Source organism: Fukomys damarensis, unplaced genomic scaffold (genome assembly GCF_012274545.1).
Source record: "Fukomys damarensis isolate Sample0158 unplaced genomic scaffold, DMR_v1.0_HiC HiC_scaffold_4, whole genome shotgun sequence".
Taxonomy (NCBI): Eukaryota; Metazoa; Chordata; class Mammalia; order Rodentia; family Bathyergidae; genus Fukomys; species Fukomys damarensis.
Window position 1 is genome coordinate 60,040,218 of NW_022900916.1, and position 23,426 is coordinate 60,063,643.

General features: G+C 36.4%; 1 protein-coding gene across 10 annotated transcripts in view; it reads right to left on the reverse strand.

Annotated features, from left to right (window-relative positions):
- Window positions 1-23,426, reverse strand: part of Ppp1r9a (protein phosphatase 1 regulatory subunit 9A) — a 307,086-nt gene that overhangs the window by 123,386 nt on the left and 160,274 nt on the right. For all 10 annotated transcript variants that reach the window (XM_010603427.2, XM_010603425.2, XM_010603423.2 and 7 more), the window contains exons 2-3: window positions 16,121-16,253; window positions 10,908-11,028 (exon numbers count right to left, since the gene is read on the reverse strand). In XM_010603427.2, the coding sequence (XP_010601729.1) occupies window positions 10,908-11,028; window positions 16,121-16,253 (254 nt within the window). The remainder of the gene's footprint in view (window positions 1-10,907; window positions 11,029-16,120; window positions 16,254-23,426) is intronic.

Sequence of the window (23,426 nt, forward strand, 5' to 3'; positions counted from 1 at the left end):
TTTAAAAGTTCAGCATATTCTTCTTCCTTTCATGGATTATACCTTTCATATTATGTCTGAAAAAGTCATGGCAAGCCCACAGATTTCCTGTGTTGTTACTGATTAGTTTGTACTTTTATGTTTTGCTTTGAGGTTTGTGATTCACTTTCAGTTAATTCTGTGAGGTGCTTATATCTCAATTTATTTTTCTTGCATGGGGAAAAGCAGTTGTTCCAACATCACTTACTGAAAAGATTCTCTTTTCTCTACTGTACGGCCTTTGCTCTTCTAGCAAATTTCTAGTTTCTCTATTGTGTTCTATTGATCAATTTGTCTGGCCTTTGGCCAATACCGCACTGTCACCGTTACAATAGCTTTCAAGTAAATCTCCAAGGTCAGATAAGAGTCGGTCCTCCAGCCTTGCTCTTACCCTTCAACAATGAATTGGCTATTCTGGGTCTTTGCTAACTCCATACAAACTTTACAATCAGTTTGTCAATAGCCACAAAGTAACATGCTGTAATTTTGACAGGGATTTCACAGAAAAATAAATCAATTTGAAAAGAACTCACATTTTGAAAATATTGAGTTTTCCTACTCCATTTATTAGTCCTTTGATATCTTTAATCAAAGTTTTGTAGTTTCTCTCATACATAGCTGTTACATTTTATTAGATTTATACATAAATATTTAACGAGAGAGGCTAATATAAATGGCAATATGTTTTCAATTTCAAATTTTACTTGTCTATTGCCACATACAGTGAGTAACTAAGAGTGAATGGCTTGTATAATAAACTTGTGACTTGCTTACTTAATACAACTACTAAGCAGTTCTATGAGTTTTTAAAAACTGAATATAAGACAGAAAAATTTTGAATATATTACCTCAAAGCACAAAACATCCTCTGGTGAGATCTGCCCTCAGAATTCTGGGAAGGCCTGCGGTGTCAGTCTTCTAAAACTACTCGAGATAATCCCAAGGCTAACAAGAGGTTTTACAGGAAAACCCTCTGCTCCTACATTTATTCTACATACACCTATTAGTACAGGATAATTAAAAATATACCAAATGAGAAATATAAAATTACAGCTAGGTGTACTGGCCTGTTCCCGTAGTTCCATTACTCAGGACAGTGAGCAGTAGATTGCTGAGCAAAACACCAAGACCACATCTCAAAATAAACTGAACAGACAGTTGTATACACACACACACACACACACACACACACACACACACACAGATATCAGTTTAATCTCTTTATAAGTACCAATCCCAAAGCTTTCACTCACTGGCAATTGAGAGTCCCATGGCACAGTTTCTTCAGCTGTGTGTTCTTTTACGAATACTGGTAAGGTTGTGTGATTCAGAGAATTAGAAGAAGGTATTACTGAAAGGCAGAAAATTCTGGGCATGATGGTGCATGTCTGTAATTCCAGCACTGGGGATGCTGAGGCAGGAGAATTATAAGTTTGAGTTTTGTCTGGGCAGCCTAATGAGATCTTGTCTCAAATATTTTAAAAAAATGGAAAAAGAAAGATGGAAAGTGAAGAGAGATAGAAAATCAATGGTAAAATAGGAGTGGACATTTCTGCAAAGTATTTCTGGGAGAGAGAAAAGAATCTGAGGTAAATTGAGACCTCCTCTCCTGGCCTAAAAGAACACTGAGAGTAAGAAGATATAGGGAAAATGACAAGGTAAGCTGTGAGACCCTAAATCTTGATAGGAAGCAGGAAAGGAAACAAATATTTGAGAAAAAAGAATGGTGCATTAGGGAGAAAAATGTCACCTAAATGCTGTCACAACCAACAATGCAAAACAAGTTTTCACACATGCTCTTGACACCAGGTAGACGTGAGAAAGGAGTATTTTATTATTGAAAAGTCTAAAACACATAAAATACTAAAGGTAAATTAACAGTGGTGTACCTACTATAGCAAAAATTTAAAGTACATAATTGATTTCTTTTTACCATGATGTTTCAGTTCTGCAAATGTTTATTCAGATGCTTTCCTTTATTTCAGTCCGATGTTTTCATAATCCTATCTTGCATAAACTTCAAATTTCTTCAACCATTAATTTAAAAGAATTAATCCTTAACTGGGTGTGAGAGCACAAGCTTATAGTTATGGTTCTTTGGGAGGCTGAGGCAAGAGGATCACTTGAGTTCATTAGTTTGAGATGTAATCCAAAGAGATGATCTAGTACAATTTTTACATATGCTGGTTATAAAGAGTAGCAAAAAAAAAAAAAGTATGTGAAAGTGCTGGCACCATAATTAATAAATTGTAAATGCTTACCTCATTGTCATTCTAGTAATTATTTTCGTTTTTACTCAAATTTGCACGGAGATTGAAGAAGAAAACTACTGCAGATACTACTGCAGTCTCCCTCACTGAAGAGAACTGAACGAGAATGTTAGAAATAACACTGGTGTCCAAAGCCAGTGAAACCTGGAGCTACGACCGGCCAAGGAGAAGACAGAATCAATTCATTGTTGCTCAGAAAAATTGCTCAAAGTATACTTTTAGAATTATAATTTTGTGATAAGGAAAGGACAAACTGGAAAGATCATCTGAGAGGACTCAGACACTGAAGGACGAGGCAGAAAACCTGTCCGATATAGGTGGCACAGAGACTAAACAGAAATACCAGAGTGACACTCCAAAGAGTACACAATATAGCAAAGTTCAAGTGAAAGAAGAAAAGATGTACTGCCAGATTTACATCTAAAATAATGAAAAATCAAGTCAACATGAAAAGCAAGTGGTTCAAATTAAGGGAAGGGAAACATGGGAAAAAAGAAAAAAAAAGAATTTGATGACTTCTGTGTCAAGTCTGAAATAGAAACAAGATACTCTAAGAGACTACACATTTCAGAATCAAAATATTGGCCAGGTTATCCCACACCAAAAAAAAAAATTCAAGAAACTGGCCTAAAAAATTATCCTTGTAATACAGGATTTTAAGAAAAAGGAGAGAAAGAATCTAGAGTAGAATCCTGGAAAATGTCAAACTAAACCAAACCAGGGTACAGTTCTACCTAGAAATATGTGATCTTGGTAAAGACACTGACAAAACAGAGGATGAGGTCGAAGAAAATGGCCCCAGATGCATCAGGGTACAGGCCAATAATTTTGAAAGCAATATGTTTGACATATTTAAAATTAGGAACCAAATACAGAATTTTGCTATGTTTTAAGTCTAACAGTTAATTCTCTTTATGTACTTGATCATTTTTGTTCTCAGTCTAGGGGAGTAGGGGAGAAGGTTCTATGCAGTTAAATAGTGAAGGCAGCTGGTATGGACCACTTATCTGTGGAGATTAGCACCAACTGTTAGCAACACTTATAAAAAATGTGAAAAGAAAAAAGCAAACATAATTTATTAAAAATGATTAAAGAAAGTACAGGTGACAGGTTAATGTCTTAAAATGCTCAAAAAGAAGCAGTTAAAATTTAAAGAGTAATAACTCCTCACTTGTCAAAGTTGTCTGCCACAATATTCAATCTCACTGAGGGTATGAAAGGCTACTGTTAACTCTGCTAGGGAAAGTACACACTGAACAATCTTTCTGAAGGGCAGGTTAACAATGCTACAGGTTATCAGACAATTAAAGTGTAATGTACTTTGATATGGTAATTCCAGTTTTAGAAATCAGTTTCAAAGAAATAATCCCAGATGTTCATGTTTTCTATATAAAAATGTTAACCTCACCAAAAACTTGAAACAAAAACTAGTATCACAATTTGTACATGGTTTACATATATAATATCATAGCATAATACACACTCAAAGTTTATTGTAGTACTACTGAATTACATGATAAAATGTAATAGATTATTTAAATAGAACCACTGGAGTCAGATAACCAGGTTTACAGCCAGGCTGTGCCATTGACTTGCTGTGAATGCATTCAAGAAGCCTTAATTTCCTTATATATAAAACAAAAACAATAAAATTCATATTTAATGAAGGATATTCACAGAATTAAATAAGGTACAAACTATAAAAAGCAGAGCATGACAATGCCATATACTAAGCAATATGTTACATAACTGTAATCCCAGCAATCCAGGAGGCTGAAGCAAGAGGAATACAAGTTCAAATTCTGCCTAGACAACTAAAGTAGACCCTGTCTCAATATTAAAAAAAAAAAAAAAAAAAAAAGGTGGCAGGTGTGCGTAGCTCAATTCAATGTCCCTGAGTTCAATATCCAGTATGAGGGAAGAGAAAAATCTAAACTAAACCATACAATAAATCCCCGTATTCACATTTTCACTTCCCATAGTTTCAGTTAACCATGGTCAACTGTTATCTAAAAATATCAGATGGAGAGTTCCAGAAGTAAATAACCCAAACATTTTAAACTGCATGCCATTCTAGGTAGTATGTTGGAAGTCCCTCAGGACATGAATCACCCTTTTGTCCAGTTAGGGACACTGTACACACTACCTGTCCATTACTCACTCAGTAATTGTCTCAGACACCACACCGTCTCATGGCATTCCAGTGCTTATGTTCAAGTCTCATTTTACTTAATAATGGCCACAAAGCAGAAGAGCAGTGGTGCTGACATTTTGAAAACACCAAAGAGTAATCATAAAATGCTTGCTTTAAATGAAAAAGATGCAATTTTCAACTTCGAAGGGAAAGAAAAAATATATATAGTTGGTGAAATTGCTAAGATCTATAGCAAAAATGAACAGGACAAAACCTAGAATACTGATGGCATAGTTCTGGCCATGGTTTCTAGCACTAGGGTTTCAAGGATCTGGAACATATCCCTCGCGCATAAGGCATCTACTTACAACCAGATGCTCCTCATTTGGTTGGTTTTTGGTTAAAAAAAAAAAAAGGTATATTCGTAGAAAATACGTAGAAGGAAATTCACCAGTGTAATTTTAATAGTAGTGAGCTCTAGATGGTAGATTTATATGACTTTCGTTTTTCTTCTTTACATTTTTCTATCTTTTCCAAATTTCTACCCATGGACTCATAACTTTATGACCTTGTACCTTTAAAATGTCATTGCACATGCTATTTGACAACAGATAGTATTTTTACAGTGGTTAGGGAAATGGTCTAAAAACTTTTACTTTAGACTGAAACACTACAATTATTCTCTATTATTAGACATACACATGTATATACATCAATGAAATAACTGGGCTAAAGGTTCTGAACTCTGGGATCTGTAATCTGTAACTCAAAGTTAAAAAGGGCATTTTCTTCAAAATATGGGAAACAGGAAACTAATGCACATAGTTTTGTGTAAACACAGTTTTATATTCGTGAACACTTGTGCCTCAAACTGGAGGTGGGGAGAGTAACCAAACAAAAACAAAGCTGTCAGCATGGAAAGAATCTATCACCAGCAGTCATGATGATACAATGTTGAAGGAAGTCACTGGACAGAAGGAACACACTAGATGGAAATTCACATCTCCAGGAAGGAAAGAGGAGCCCTGGAAACGCTCACAGACAGAAGAGCGCCCAGCTTCAAAGTGGTCCACAGGACGGAAATGATGACAACAGAAATCCAGCCCCGCGTCTTCTCTGTATTCAGAGACCCAGTGTGTGAAAAGAAGAGCCCCTGTCATTAAAAAGGTGATCCTGCACCATTCTTCCCATCTGCCTCAATACCGGCAGACAGCATCAGGGGAATGAGAAAGCTCAACATTTGTCGATTATTATTTTCTTTAAAAGAAAGCTTATTTTAAATAAAGTTTATTTTTAAAATAATGGATTCAACAAGGAAGAAATTTTTAAATGTCATATACTATAAAAATCACCTTTAATTTTTTCTAAAAAGGAAGGAAGGGAGCGAGGGAAATTCTGTGGAATCTATGTGACGGGATTTTCGATTTACCTTTTTATAGAGGTAGATTATATAATTAAATTGAACCACCTAAAGAAATGGAAAATGGGCACAAGGAGGAGGAAAAGCAAAGAGAACTAGAGAAGATAAGAAAAAATGGTTTTTAAAAAGGGCAGCAGTCCAGGTCCCTTCTGCCATAGACTCCTCCTCCAACCTACCACGCCCCGAGCTAGCAGAGCCTTTCATACTTCGAAGCTCACTACCACAAGGGACAGATTCTGCACTCCGTGCCTTTGCCGTTCTTACCCCATGTGAGGATGACTTCAATGCAACCTCACAGATAACGAGACTGATACATCTCTCAAATCTTGGCGATAATGAAAAACATGGAAAAGGTAAGCGATGAATCCTGGCGATGAAAACTAAATGGACAGATGTTGCATTCCAGCGTATAGAGCATGATTAGTCCTAGGGATAAACTGGACTTTCCAAAACTTTTCCAGAATGGCAGAGGAAACAGCTGGTTTCCCTTGCACACACGGGCTTCCGGGTTGAAACGTATGGAATGAACCAGCTAGTTTGCATGCAGCTGTCTCATCCTGGCCAGTTTCTCAATAATTTTCCTGTGCTTATTGTCAACAGGTATGGGTGACACCCTCAGTTTAATATTGCTGAGAGTCCTCAATCTGGGACTCAAAAACCAGAATCATTGTGTGTGAAGCTAATGAAAATACATAAGCTGGACTACTATGGGGTTTCCTTAATGACTGGACAGCTACTTATTTTCATGATGTTTCTGGGATGGGGGAACCCACCACTACCGTATAGTGCTTATGTCAACAGAGAGCCAAGGATGAATAGCACAGAGACCAGGTGAAGCAACATTAATAAGTGTTGGTCAAAGGGCATCTCCCCAAATTGCTAGCGAAAATCTAAACCTAAATATATATCAAAATACCCACACCCCAACTCCCTAAGGGGAGAACAAGCCAAATATTAAGTTAGAAAGGTTAAAAAAAAAGAGTACACAGAAAGGAAACCATCAAGAAAAAATTATGACAGCTACAAATTACAACAACCTATATACAGGGTTCTCCTGGCTTGAGAGTCCCTGGGGGTCCAGGCGGGTTCTGAGAGAGTGAGGGTCTGCCGAGTGAGCACCAGGACAGGATTTCTTATCTGTTCTACACACTGTATTACCCCAAGGATGGTCAGAGACAAACTCCTCTTCCCCTGAATAAGGACACCTTAATTTCCTATTTGGTATCTCGTCCCCTAAACCTGAAGGGTAATGTTCTAAAATGAATGCAAAACTTGAAAATTAAAAATAGAAGCTCATCTCAAGTACATGTTTAATTTGCCTCTATAGCACAATATTATCAATAACCTTGCCAGCTACATTCCATGTGACTTACCATACAATTCAGCAGCGTAACACAAAAATAAAAACTAAAACAAAGAAATACATTAGGCCCAAATAAATGTTTTGAAGTGATTAAATCACAAGGACTTGACAGGCATGGTAGTGCACGCCTATAATTCCAGTACTTGGGAAGCTGAACCAAGAGGATAGCTACAAGTTTGAGACCAGTCTGGGCTACACAGAAAGTTCAAGACCAGCCTGAACTAGTACATAGCAAGGAGACTCTGTCTCAAAAACAAAACAAAAGCAACAAAGCAAAAAGATTCACTCATTTAAAAGATATTTATTAGGCTAAGGATTTAGCTCAGTGGTGCCACTGGCTGCCTTGCAAGTGCAAGGTCCTGCATTTGATCCCTGGTGAGGGTGCAAAAAAAAAAAAAAGATATTTATTGAGCACTTCCCATGACAGGACTACATATGAGACAGCACAGACATGAAACCTTGATAAAAGAAGCTGTAGGGAGCCGGGTGTGGTGGCACACGCCTGTAATCCCACCACTCAGGAGGCTGAGGCAGGAGGATTGCTGTGAGTTTGAGACCAGCATAGGCTACACAGTGAGTTCCAAGTCAGTCTCTCAACTACATAGTGAGACTCTGTCTAAAAAAAAAGTTGTAGAATGCAGGACGTAGCAGGAAAGAATAAGGAATATCCCGCACATTTTAACCACACAGGGTAACTCAGGAGATAAAGTACCTAAGGTAAATTTTTGAAAAGACTCAAAGCAAGGTGAGAATGTATAAGCCATTTGAAAGGGTTAAAAACAACCATAACGCAAAAGCTTCTTATATAGGGGGCAGGGAAAAAGGAGAGAAAAGAAATTTATGTGTAAATATATTTATACACACATTTTATTTATAAAATACATTATATACACACACAGTGTTTTAATATTTCTGGAAGGAAGTGCAACTATATATGAAATTAAGTTGAAATAAGTGTTAAGAAATTAAGACAAGCCAGAAAACTAAAATAGAAAATCTTATCCTTTTAAAGCTAAAGAGAACTATAGAGAACACCTAATCCACAATTTTAATTTTGCCAACAAATGAAATTTGAAAGGTAGTAACCTCCCCAGGGTGATATATTTAATTATGGCTTCAATATCTTTAGAAACATTAAATATTGCATATTAGCTAAAATTTTATAGCACCACATATTAGAAGCACTCCACATTTCGACACATATAATTTCAGGTCTTTTTGAGAGAGAAATGAAATAAATAGAATAAATATTCATGCAAGAATAGTGTCATACTCTTCATGCTATTTTGTAAGATCTTAACACAATGGTTTTCTACATCAGCAGGTTAAATATAACATAGGTCTTAAAATGATTGACTAGAAACAGCACTTCTTTGCATACTTTTTGTATGCTGACATCCTTTAAATAGCAGACACTCAAATGCTGTGCAAATGAGTGCACCAGTTAACAATAATAAAAAATTTAAACGTTTCTAAAACTGTCACATGCCTAATAATGAAATTATTTATCTTCTCATTTTCTGGTACACACTTTATTCTCTTATACATATAAAATGAACTGTACAAATCGGAAAATCTCTGAAGTATCTTCGACCTCCAAAACTTTATGACTCTACATATTTTGTATACTTTTCAATAGTTTTTCATAAGACCATTCACATCTTTCTAAATGTCAAGTTTGCCTCTATACATTCAAGTACAGTACCACACACAAACAGCATGATGGAATGCTTCTTACAAGTTTATTTAATGCTCACAACAATCCTGTGATATAGACAACTGAAAATTAAGTCATTTTTTAAACATTCCACAGCTGGTAACTTGAGGGGATGGAATAAAACTCCTAGTTACATGATCCTAGAGATTCTGTTAATCATATCAATTGCCTTTCTTAATATACTCCTAGTTGGTCCGAAGGTTGTGGGTTATTGTTAAACTGATTAATATACTCCTAGAGGTATTTATTAAGTACTTATTACAGCAGCAGCAGGAGTGATTAGACTATATAAATATTTAAAAGAATGAAGGAAATATGTATTGGGACTAATAAAAAAAATCTAGTATCAGTACAAATAATGAAACTATGGGGGAAGAAATAATCACTAAGTAGCTTAATAGAAAGCAATGTAATTTTAAAAACAAGTGAAGGAAAAATACATGGGTCTATGTTTGGTACGCCAGTAACTACTCAAGTAATGAATACAAAACTTTGTGCCTCTTGATTTTTTAATCAATTTGTATTTTAGTTTGGATTGCGGCCAGTTCATTTAAGAGGAATGGTTCATAATACTTTAACATTCTTTGAATATTTTAACAATTATTATCACCTTGAAAAATGCCTTGTAAAATTTGTCATCAAAATTAATGACAAATTAGGTGGATTTAATAGACAAAATTTAGCTTACTTGGACAAAGGTGATAAATTACTAAGTGGAAATACTACTACCATTACATAGCTCATTGAAAGAGCAAAGAGGTTATTTCCCTAACTACTTTGAAAAAAGAAAGACTACTTTTTAAACACAAAATATTCATATATGCAGCCAACCAAACATTCACGCAAAAGATTCACTTCAGGTCTCCTCAGAGAGAGGACTAATATCTAGAATATATAAAGAGCAAAAAAAATCAGAACCCACCCCCACGCACCACCCCGCTTGTGAGCATGGGCAAATAAAAGACCAAATCAAAAAGTGGGCAAGTAAAATGAATGGATACCTCACAGAAGAAGTACAAATGGCCAGAAATACACGAAGAAATGGTCAACACTGCTGACCACTAGAGAAATGCACATTAAAACAACCCTGAGATTCCATTTTACTCCAGAAAGAATGGCCACTGTCAAAAAATCAAATAATAAATGCTGGTGAGGCTTTGAGGGGAATAAAAAGGAACCCTTCCACGCTGTGGGTGGGAATGTAAATTAATATTACCTGTAATTTTCAAAAGTGCCAAAACTATTACAATTTGCTTCCATATTCCTGAAATAAAGCTAAATTCTGACCTCCACAATACAAGCTCTTCAAATATACACACTGTGGTTCTGTCACTTCTCATCGAACAGATCGGTGAATGGACGGGTGGTGTGGCTTGGGTCTAGATGTGCCCCCCCCAGCGCCTCATGAAGTCTTTTGCGAAGATAGTTAAATCCAGAATGTGTGATGCTAGGATTAAGGGCACGTGATTACTAAACCACTACTGGAGTGACTGTGTCAGGACCACCTTAATCCCGCCACTTCGCGGGCACTTTGAACTATTTCTCCTCTGCAGTGCTCCTCCCGCCTCTCTCCTTGCTTTTGCGGCTTCCATAGTCATGGACCGTTGCCCTTCTGCCACCCTGCCTTGAGGGCAGGTGATTATGAACTGAAACCTCTATGAACTGTGAGCTAAATACACCCCTTCACATCTAACTTTGGGTGTCAAGTATTTTTTCGCAGCAACAAGAGGAAAGTAACTAACACAGATGGATACCAAAGTAGCCAGATACACACAAGCCCATCCACTCATTTATCTAATATATATTAAAGTAGATGTTCTACTCAGAAGCCAGAAATTCAAGTGGAAAATTCACATTTTCCATATTTGACAAACACTCTGAAATTCTGTTTTAAAAGAAATTCAAAAGAAGAAAGATACCACTGAAAGAAATTTCCAGGAACGTCTGGTATGATTTTAGGTAGCTAACAACAGTAATTACCTTACCTGCCATCTCGCTGGGCGGCACCACCATCTGTTACTGTCTTGACGAATATTCCCAGCTTCTCAAGGCCTGCATCTGCTCCGACACCCATTCCAATAATACTTATACCAAGACCATCCTCATCTATGGAAAAAAAAAAAACCCTAAGTTTTACACTGGTTCTGGTGATTTAATTAGCAGGTAAGTCCTGTCTTCTGCTTCTAGTTTTGTTCTTTATAGATAAGACGTATATGCTTTCCCTCAGCAGAATTTTTTCTCTACTGGAGTATTAGGTTATCAAGTAAGATTTCCCAAAGGGCTCATGAGTTTCCTTACCATTTCTGGTAATTCATTGTGATCCCAGAGAAGACAGTAATTTGGTTATTGAATAACCAGTCTACCTTAAAACACAGACTCTCTATATAATCCTGTAAGTCATTTTAGGCCTAAACACACACATACTCAAATACACATATAATTCTAAATGAATGTCATCCATATTGGAATTTCTCCTTTATTTATATAGCTGTCTGTTCTTTTTTTACTTATCTATTCATGTTAATAAAGTAGTGTATGTCTATAAGAACTTTCTTCTGTGCTACAAGTACATCTACTAATCAACAGATATATGGCATGGTTATGTACACATCCATTCACATAGTCACAAGCACACAAAGCTTATTTCCCTTATGCCAGGGAAATTATATCTACTCTCTGCAGCTTACTTTTTGAAATTCAATGATACCTCATGGGCACTGTTGTGGTTTGTATCTAGATGTCCCCCTCAAGCCTGATGGGATCATAGTTTGGACCTTTGGAAGGTGACTGAACTTGGAAGTTAGAGCGAACTTGCTATTAGGAGGTGGGGTCTGGCCAGTAGAGATGGATCCCTGTGGGATAACCCAGAAGGTTATACTTCCCTTGGCTCTCTGTTTCCTGGGAGCCGTGAGGTGAGCAGCTTTCCTCCACCAGGCCCTTCCACCATGCTGTTGCACCTTGCAGCCAGTGGATTATGCACTGAAACCTCTAAAAACTCTGAATCAAAATAAACCTCTCCTCTTTTAAGTTGTGGGTGCCAGATATTTTGTCCCAATAATGAAGAAAAGAGACTAAGAGAGGTATCAGCTGACAGAACTCTAAATCATTTCTAATGACCGCATATACTTTATGAGATGCAATAACACAATAAACCTTTTCTCTCTTGTCAGGTTCTCACCCTTTTTTCCACTTTATTGGGACTGTGAGAAATACTGAGATTATTTTTTAAATTCACTTGCAAAATCATATTTGTCTCTTCCATGAGCATACATACACACAACAATGATGAAATAAAAGACACACTATTCTATACACTACATTTTTGGGTTAGCATTCAAGGTTATTTCCTGATTACCTCAGTCTTTGTAATCAGCATTTATCAACAGCATAAAAATAGATTTTATATTAGCGATAGACTAATGGCATTAACAGTAATTACAGGAAAACTAGCCTACATACTCAACAGAATGCTTCATGCTTTTAAGATTTTTCAGCAATAACCTTTGTTTTGTGAAGTATTCATAATTAGTATTTCTTTGAAGATGGCTTGTCTCTTTGATTATTACTTGTCACCAATGTTTACCTTTAGTAAAACTTCTGCTCTAAGTACAACTAACACAATCATACCTTTTTATTTTAGAGATGTTAAAAAAAGATGCTGTCTGGCAAGAATATTATGTTTGCTCAGCTGTATGCTAAAGAAATCTTTCTCGGGAGGGTAACAAGGGCTTTTTCACGGAGTTACATCCTTAGCTCTTTTTAAAAATAATTTTATTTGGAGACAGTGCCTCACTAGGTTGTCCAGTGTGCCCGAGTCTGAGATCCTTCTACCTGAGTATGTAGAATGCTGGAATTACAGGCATGCGTCACCACACCCAGCTTGTTGAAGGAATCCTTATGTAGTGTTTCCCCTGGATGTGCATTCTGATATGAACCCCAGCGGGAGACACTTCCATATTGATTCTACGCACAGGTACATTTCTCCAGTGTGAAGACTTTAATGTTAAGTAATGTATGAGAAATCTCAAAACACTTTTCTCATTCATTACATTTGGAATGTTTGCATGCGTATGATTTCTCATTGAAATTACTTCTCTGCTGCCCTGAAGTTATCTTGCTAAGAATTTCTCTTACTAAAAATGTGCCTACATGGACTGCACACAGTTTTAGGGTTTCTCCCCAGAATGAGTTTGCTTGTACACATGGAGGCTAGATCTGTGCTGAAGGCTCTTCGATACCGGCTATGTGTACAGGGTTTCTTCTCTCCTACATGAATTTTCCTGTGTGTTTCAAGATTAGCTGATGGCTAAATTCTTGCACAACATCACATTAACAGAATTTTCCTAGGTATGAATGTGTTCTTGCAGCCCTTCCACATGTTTGCATCCACTGAAACCGCTCACCCCGCTGTATACTGTGGTGTTGTTTAAGAGACGATCATGGAGATTCCTCCACATTGAACGGTGCCACAGGGTTTCTTTCCTATACGAAAGCTCAAGGGGATTAGCATTCAGCCTGACTTCTTTCTTGCTCACACTCACTATGCTTCCAAGGTTTTTTCCTCATGATAAATTGTCAAAAACCAACCCGGGAGCTGTAAGTGAACCTTTTCTATACTTACTGCAAGAGAAGGCTCCTCTCAAATGTGAAATCTCTGCACTACCAGTCCATTTAATACCTGTCACTACCCCATGTGAAAATTACTTCTTGGTTTTGAATGTTTCCCTACCCAGACTGAAGCCATCCTAGCATTATTTTTCTTCCTTCCATGACTCCTTTCACTGTTCTAAGTAGAAAATTACTAAGATTTTCTGGGCTGAAAAACCAGCTGTGGGAAAAGCAATATGAACTACAGCCATCTTGAATTCTAGAGCCGACTACCTACAAGAAGGCAGTGATGAAGACCAAAACAAGGAGCACGAGACTGACCCCAGAGACTAAATGACACTTGTCCTCAGGCATCTCACTGCTTCTATAGTCAGGAGATGTGTGTCAAGAACAAGTTAACATCAGTCATAACCAACGCGGCCACACTGGAAAGAAGTCAGCATTCTCCCACACCCACCTACCCGGAATTCTCTCTGTATACATTTCTAACTGCAGGATAAATTCACATGTTGCCACTCAAACAGAACTGCCAGCAGAGCTGTGTTGCCAAAGGATATTTTGTAAAATATATTAAAAATTTAAATGGAAAAATATAGACCTGTTAATTTTTTGTTTGTGTGCTTTTGAGCCAGGGTCTTGCTAACTTATTAAATTGCCCAGGCTGAGTTCAAAGTAGCAATCCCCCTGCCTCAGCCTCCCAGAGTGCTGGGATTATAGCTGTGCACTACCATGCCTGACATACGCTTCAATTTTTCTAGTTTTGAATTTAAGTAAGTGATATTATAGCTGAATGACTTCTATGATTTGCTTCTTTTATGTGTTCTTCATATGCTGTATGTTTCTTTACCTCAATTGTTTGAAAAGATAACATATAAAGCCCATAAATTATGATTTATCACTTTTTACGGCTGAGTAACATTTTATGGATTAGATATGCCATAAATGATAGACTCTATGACTGATAATTATTTGGATCATTCTCATTTTTTGTATTTATTAGTGATACAAGGCCACAGTCACTTCTAGCTATTTTTTGTCTGACCCTTAAACTAAGGATGATTTTTACCTTTTAAACGTATGAAAAATCTAAGCATTATTATTTCACTTTCACCCCAAAAGAAAATGTCTTCAATAACTAGTGAGACATGTTTAAAAACTGGTGTTCCTCACAGCTTCTTCATTCATGGAATTTTATGCTTATTCCTCCTAAAATTTTCACCTTTTTTCCCACCTGTGCTGTTTTAAACAAGCTGTTGTCTTTTTTTGTCGTTGTTCTCTGCTAACTAAAAATGAAATTATGCAGATAAAGTATATAGTTGATGTGTTCTATAAATCTTACACATTGGCAAAAATATTTCTTTTACCCGTATAGGTATATGCAATCTCTCACTGAAACAAATTTCTGATCCCTGTCCTTTTGATTCTTAGGACATATGAAATTATAGATACATCTCCCCGCTTCTGGCACTGCAAGTGAGTCTGACACTAGTCTCGTCACTCTGCCCTTTCAAATGCCTTGGCTTGTTTGTTTGCGCTGATACTTTCTGGTCTGGTATTTGGTATGGGTTTTGCTTTATTTTTGAATATCAGGATTTCCCCACCCTATAGCTAAGTGTGGGATCAGTCTGGTTTTTACTGTTATTGTGTGCTTTAGGCTTCTCCTTCATAACTAAAATAAGCTGGAACCTCTGAGGCTGTGAGCCAAACCAAACCTGTCTTCCTTTAAATTGTGTAGCTGGGTGGGCATTTTGTCCAGCAAAGGAAAAGCTCACTGATATTACTGCCGTTTGCTGATTTGCCTAAGAATGTCTTTTTAAAACTACATCTGAATATCGTTGAGTGAGTTTTGTTTCTTTTCTTTTTTATTCAAGTTATCGTGTCTTTTTCCACAGCCCTCTCAATAGAGTTGATTTTCTGTTCACTGTGTCACAGCCCAGTTCCTTGGCATTCCTCTTCCATGACGATAAATACAGTGGCCTCTTAGCAAGTAGTCAGTGGTTACTGTAGAAGGGAGGTCATCAGAGAGGTCAGTATAAAGCGCCTTCTTCCCCTGCTCTCTTACAGCCCTCTTCCCTCAGAAGCCTGTTAGCTAAGTCTTCCTGGGCCCCGTGGCCTCCCACCTAAATGTTCATACTATTCGGAAGGCTTCTCCCACTCCCACTGTATTCTGATTGAAACTTCTCTACATCTACAAAACACAAAACACAAATCCTCCAGGACACACAAACAACTTTCTGCCCCAAGTGCTCTTGGCTTGGCCTCTCTCTCCTGCAGTTTCACCAGGACACCAATGAGCTTAGACTTATGCCTATCTTCACCAGCACTCCAGCTGAGCACGAGAAGATGGGGCTCAGTTCGGAGTGAGGGAGATGCAGAATCTTTCAATCTATTCTCTACCTAAAATCCACACTGACTAATTTTTAAAGATAATAGATTTCTATTGTCTACTGTCTGTGAGAGTTAAAACATAATCCAGCCCTTACTGAAAAGGCTCCACTTCAGAAAACATCTGCATCACTCACACAGCCACGCAACAACGCTGGGAACACTGGAGTGCTGTTGCTCCAGTTACACATTTGTGGCTGAATACCTTTCTCTAGTTCCACTGGGAAAAGCTCCAGCTTCTCTACACGCTTTTCAAGTTCATACTCGGCAGATGCAGCCACAGGGTCAACTTCATCGTTTCTCCTGTCATAGTCTTCATTGGAATAAGTGTTGAAAACCTGTAATAAGAGGCCAAAACCACATTGATAACATAGAAAGGACAGCTTTCTGGATGAAAAACAACAACCACGAAAAACTTCTAGATACCCAGAACTATATACCTTAAAAAATAATCAGTGTGATGTCTCCTAAATAAAATTAACTGAGACATTAGGAAAATGAATCAAATATAATAAAAATAGCAATTTTTAAATGAGTCAAAAACAACATTAGCAAAAGAATATATTAAATGAAGAACAGTATTCGTTACCTTCTATGCCCTTAGAATATACCATATTAATTCCAACATTCTGCTCTTTCTTGATAAAACAAATGTCACATAAGCAAATGGTTCAAAACCAATTGAAGCTATGTAGGAAAACACTCATACATTTCATGATATGGTTCAAACCAGTCCCAAGGGTACAATGCGTCAATATGACAATTACATTTTAATCACAATCTCCCAAGCTGATTTCTATACTGTATTATCCTGGGCTATGTTAAACAGCTCTCATTTTATGTGTACACAGACTTAAGTGAAATTTTAATTGGACTTTTCTATAAAATGGCCAACAAAATATTGTTCAAAACTGTTGAAAGAATAGGAAATTCACAGGTCTTTATTTCTGACCCAAATTCAGGTTAAGTCATAGGAAATTTTATTATCCTTACTTATGCTGAAATACTTGTATTATTTGAAAATAACTCTCAATATTTAAGAATATATAAAAGAAATGCATAATTCATCAAGTCTAGCTATTAGCTATGACAAAAACTGACATTTCCAATTAAATTCAACAAATGGATACTCCTTAGTATAGTAGTTAGTATCCCTACCTGTCAATTAAATTCAACAATTACTGAAGATCTAAACTGTGGCTGAAAATGCTCTGTAAACTCCCTGAACTTCTGAAAATTTACACACACACACACACACACACACACACACACACACGCACATCACAAGGTTGGAAAAGGCTTGGAATGTAGCTCAGTGGTAGGGCATTCCTGGTTCAATCTCCACTACTGCAGAAATAAAAAGATAAACAACAAAACATAACTACAATAAAAATAGCAAAACAATGTGGAAGATGAAAGAAATTATGTCTACTGCCTCCAAAATCCTGCTATTCCAAATAAGTTTTACACGGATTATCACTAGAAAACTGGCTTCCTTCTCCTTCTTCATTTTGGCAGTACTTGGGATTGAATGCAGGACCTTGAACACAGCTACGTACTCAGCTCTTTTTAAAAATTTTGGAACAGGTTCTTATGAAGTCACTAAGTTGGCCTGGGTGGGGTTGATTTTCAGATTCTCCTGCCTCAGCCTTCCAGAGTGTGGGATCATGCACTACCATGCCCAGCTTTGTATTTTATATATGATAATCTATAAGCAAATATTACATACTGTTTAGATAGAAACAAATGTGGTACAGTTTCTAATAGCATATACTTCTCAAAATTATATCCTTAGTCAGGTTTGTACCTAAGTGGATGCTGTTTTTCTTACTGACTTTCAACATGTTTTTATAGGCCCATGCCACTTGGATCTTTGCTTGGCCTCTGCCATGTTTTGCCGCCATAGTAAACATTGCTGCATCAAAAATGTATACATGAACAGGATGTAATCAAATGTAGGGTGAATATTTACATTTTTAAAAATTATTGCAATAAAAGACACACTGCCATTCCTTGCCCTCAAAACACTCCATCTTGCTTCAAATACATTTAATCCATCATTCCTGCAATGTGGTGAAACAGTTCTGGAAGTCCTCTTCCACGTGGCTGTATGAGGGGTGGTCAACAGTCTGGTGGATACTGCTGCAAAGTGCCATCCATTGGAAAGGCAGGCTTGAAAGCATTACTGCGAGTCCTCGCTGACCCTATCACTTATCCAGCACTGTGCAACTTCTGGCTCTTCCCCAACGTCATAATGACTACAAAAGGTGAATTCTGAATGGATTCAAGACATCAAGACAGCTACCATAGTGGACTAAAGACACTGATAAAAAGAGGGCAAGAAAAACGGGATGCATGTGTTTGGGAGCAAGGGAGAGCATTCTGAGTGAGATTAATGGTACTATGTCTAGCACTGTAATACATTTTTAAAAATTTAAACATTCATCATATTTTGCACAACTCACATACTTTGGAGTTAGTACTTTTTTTATCATTTCAGAAAATATGCTTCTGAGGCCTCTTCCACAGAATTCTCTAGTATTATCCTTAAATTGTTAGGTTTAAGATTTTCTCTTAGCCCTTTTGATCCTTCACTTCTCTTATATTTTTGGTAATCATTTATTCTCATTTATTCATTCAACAAAAGTTATATAGTACCAATGTCTATGCTAGACATTGTAGAGGCATACTTTTAAGTAGCTCACAACTCAGAAGGAACACAATCAAAATGAACAACTACTGTATAATGTGAGTGACAGCTGATGTAATGGAGGATTATTTTTCAAGTTGATTTTTTTAACTGCCTGAGAAAAGAAAGGTTTTGTGGAAGGAAGGATGTTTGAGTGAATCTCAAAGAACGAACGGGAATTCCTGCATTTAACTGCAGAAGAGAACAATGAATTCCAAATATAAGACCATACAACAACAACAAAAAGTAGAGATGAGCACATAGGAAGATAGACAGTGTTTTGGAATAACATGCTTAGGGAAGTAAACTTCAACACCATGCACACATATACACACATATGCACGCACGCACACACAAATGTATCAGGGGCTGGGTCTTACATGTCTTGCCTGGAAACCACTAACTATATAACTGGAAAATTTCCCTTTAGTGTTTGCCACTCACATACTTTTTTAGGTCCAAGTATACAATTGAAGAACATAGTAAGTAAATAAATGTGTGCATATTCACATGTGTGTATATGTGGCATACAGGACAAGTGTTTAAATCAACATTTTCCTCATTTCCTTTTCAAGGTCCTAAACATTGTTACCAAAATATTCTCCCCCACATTAGGCTGGTTCCATTCTGACTATTCTAAAATTATGTAAAACAAATAAAACTCGTAAGATAGTATATTAAAAAATGATAATTTTTGCAACATCTAACAATAAGGTGGCTATACAAACATATCCTATAGAAAAAAATAATGCAAGATGCTTCTCATCTTTAGCTTGCTAATAATCTGGTAAACTGTGAAATATGCAGAAAAAGCTATAAATAGCTGAGAGAGTCATAACTTCTATTATTTACAGATTAAAACTTCATTTGCTTTTAAAGTCCAAGAAATTCAAAAGAAAAATTAAAACTAGTAAGAATACTGTAGGCAATGTTGATTTTTAAAGATAAATGGCTTTAGAAATATAACCAAAAAGAAACTAATGTCCAGTAATTATCTATAAATGTGCAATAATTTCTTTCTATGTAAAAGTGAAGAACACAAAAAAAGAACACATATATAATGCCATATTATATTCTTGAATTAAAATCTTTAATGTTATAAAGCTATCTGTGCTCCCACATTACTGTAAATTTCCACTTACTCCAATTTAACTTATGAATAGAGGTAAACTACTTTTAAGATTTCACTCACAATTTTTATGGAAAATAATTAGCTATTTGAAAAAGAACGGTAAAGGATGAAAATGAGCCCTACTGTATATCAAAACACAATAAATCTTCATTAAGGCAATGTAGTTCTGAACATAGGGCAATTTATTTTTATACCTATTTTTGTTTTACTCCTTTTCTTTTCTATTCAAATTAGTTACAGAGCTGGGAATTTAACTCAGTGGTTCTGACGCCTGCCTTGCAAGTGCAAGGACCCAAGTTAAATCCCCGGTACAAAATAAAAAAATTAGTTAAATGGTTAAATTAGAAAAATACCCTTCTGAAAATATTCCTACTTTGTATCATGAAAAATAGAATTCAGATTGTCTGAGAACAAAAAATATATATTCATCACTGGGTATCTGCTGTGGGTTGGTCAAGGACCTATCACTCCCCATGGATACAAAATATATGATACAGAAGTCTTCTGTATAATTGCTTAGCATTTCCATATAGCCTACACATATATTTTAAATTATGTCTAGATTAATTATGATGCCCAATGTAAATGCTATTTAAATAGTTGTTATTTATATTATTTAGCTAATCATGACAAGGAGAAAAATGTATATATTCTGTAAAAGTGCTAAAAGAAGATATAGAACTGTTTAACAGGCCAGAAAGATATGCATAGACCCTAGAAGTTTTAAGAGAAATTAATGAACTATTAACATAAAAATCAAAGCTAAGGTACAAGAGGTAGAGTTCAGGAGCACTGCTCTTGCCTAGTGTGCATGAAGTCTGTGTTCAATTCTTAGCACTATAAAAATGAATAAAAATAAATAATTCTAAATCTTGAGGACAAAATATTTCACAATGAAGTTATAAAAGTCACAGATTGTAGGAGAAATATCAATCTAAAAACGAATCTTCAGAATATATAAAAGGTTTTCTCATCTCAAAGAATTGCATGTGTAAGTAAATAAAGGGAATTGAGAATTTACTGAAGAAATACTAATGTCCAGCAGATAATATAACATGTCAACTTCATCAGAAAGGAAGTAAAAATTATATCAAGGAGATACCATATTCCATTATGTAATGTCTATAAGGATATGGGGGGGACTCTGCAAAATATCAAAAAACAGCATAATTTCAGAGTAACAATTACTATTGTCAATATAAATACCATTGAGCAAATGTTACATCCATGTATTTATAGAAATACTTACAAATGTACATGAAAATGTACTCACAGAAAGTTCATCATAGCACAATTTGTGATGACCCCAGGTGGGAAATGACCTAGGTACCCTGCTGTAGAGAAAATAGTTTCCTAAATTATGACCTATTCAGATATGTAAGTCTATGCAGTGACTGAAGAAATCTACATCTCAAATGACAAGGCAAACTATAATACATATTCATTAAACCAAAATAGCACACTGCAGACAGAGACAGGCCCAATTTAAATGATGCCCAGTAAATATGGTAGAAATTTAAATCCAATTTAAAGCCTCCTAAATTCCCTAGTCATGTAGTTTGACCAAACTATAAAACCAAGCTAAGCTTCATTTTCTTATTTATAAAATAGCTACTATAACAATGCCCCATCAAGTTGTTGGGAAAATGAGAAGAGATAATCCATGTCATTCTGTTTGATCCAATTCAGGGAGAGGAATAGTTTTCTTAAGGCAATAAATTAGGTAATGTTTTACTTATTGGTACTCAACTTTTACAAACAGGATATGAGTATTTCATCCACTATATCCTTTATGCCCTTTAAACAAAAATCTGCATAACTAATACTAGAATGTAGGCTCACCTGCCAAAATCCACACCTCTACCAGAGCAAGCACTCCACTGGGCTCATCACTTGCCATGCTTTCTATTACTGTCTGGACGAGGAAAAGCCTCAGAGGTGGAAGGAAGGTTGACCCAGATATATGCCTTTCCTTTCATCTATATTGTCTTTGTTCTTTTAAATTTCTTAGAAGAGTTTTACTATTTAGCCTTACATTACCTTACCTGCTCTACAAAAATATGAGCAATTAATAATAATGAGAGCCTCATTATGCTATTACTGCAACACACATACACACACAACCTCAAGGCCAACAGCCCTTGGCCCCCAGTAATTAGCACTATGAAGCTATGCATATTTTTAGCTCTGTCACCTTCACATTCTTCCTGGGTAACTTCACTGAGACAAGCAAACACAAGGATGTTTACATTTAAGACTTCCTGTTTCAGAGTCAAGAAGTGATATTCTGTTCCTTGATGAAAGCAAACACAGCAAGACCTCATACAGTGCTTCACAACAGAGTCAGGCTTTCTGGGGTAACAAGATTACAGTAACAGTTAGCAAGGATATTTCTGAATCAGAAACCCAAGTATGAAAGATTAATATAGTAAAAATTAGCTTATTATATAACTTCAACTAGAATCATCTTATTTGCATTTTTCAAAACAACAGCAATACTTTTTCACCAATAAGAAAAAAAAATTCTTTACTTCCTTATGACACATTTTCTTTAATAAATGCAGGTCAAAGTAAATTCAGATTCTCCATAAATACTGACTGGAAGGAATCTCGCCCAAGGACTCAGCTCCCCTGCAGTCTGGACTCTGCTTAATCAAAGATGGGAAATGTCTCAGGTTCTAGCATGCTGAGTTTCAGATGATGGCTTGGCACACGTGCTTCTGGAGATAAGCCAAGCTGCCACACTTGCCCACAAACAGGAAACAGGCTACACTCATCACATGCTTGTTGGCAGAACTCTCACTCACCTGCCCTGGGTTTTAGTGGCTCTCCTAAAAGAGGCTTCGAACTAACACTGCCTGAGAAGACAGTCCATATCTTAGTTTTCAAAACTAATCTGGCAACAAAGCAAAGGTTCCTGATGGTCTTGGAACAATATATAACTGCAAATGTCTTCATCTTTCCCCAGAACCAGGGCTAGCACACCCGTAAGACAAAAAGAAGTTTGCAGTCATCAGGCACTTCGGGTTAAACATTCATAGTCTCTAAAGATTCTACAATTAGTTAGTCTCCTTTATAACCATGTAAAATATTACATGTTACAATAAAAGAAAATCTCAAGCTAAACTACTACTTGTGAAAATATTGCTGAGCAGGAATGTGCAAAAAACAGGCCCACACCCCATCTCAAACTTAAGAGAAGTTTCAGATCTCCGTCCTTAAGTCACTCTGAAAAGAAAATTTTGTGAAAGGTTTACCTAGGCCAGTTGCAAACACCAGATTCTACAGCAACACACATCTAACAGTCTAACTGGATCATTCAACAGAACCCTATGTTCCAGGAGACAGACTCAAATGGTAGGCTACAGTTAGAGGCTACTCCGAAAGTCAACTTGCTGGTGTTGCCCAACTCTAAGTCCCTTTATATAAAATACTTCTAAGGATAATCCATAAACATATCTTCAATATCATTCAACAATTATTTGCAACATATCTAATTTAATAAACTGCCTTGTACATATTTAAAATAACCTTCTGTGGAGCATAGATTTTTATATGGTCTTTCAAAAACTAGCTAATCCTAGAGTGTGAATTTGTGGTTGATGTACCTGGAATGTTAAGTAAAGGCTCCAAAAACAAAGCTATACATACATATATGTATATATGTGTGTGTGTGTGTGTGTGTGTGTG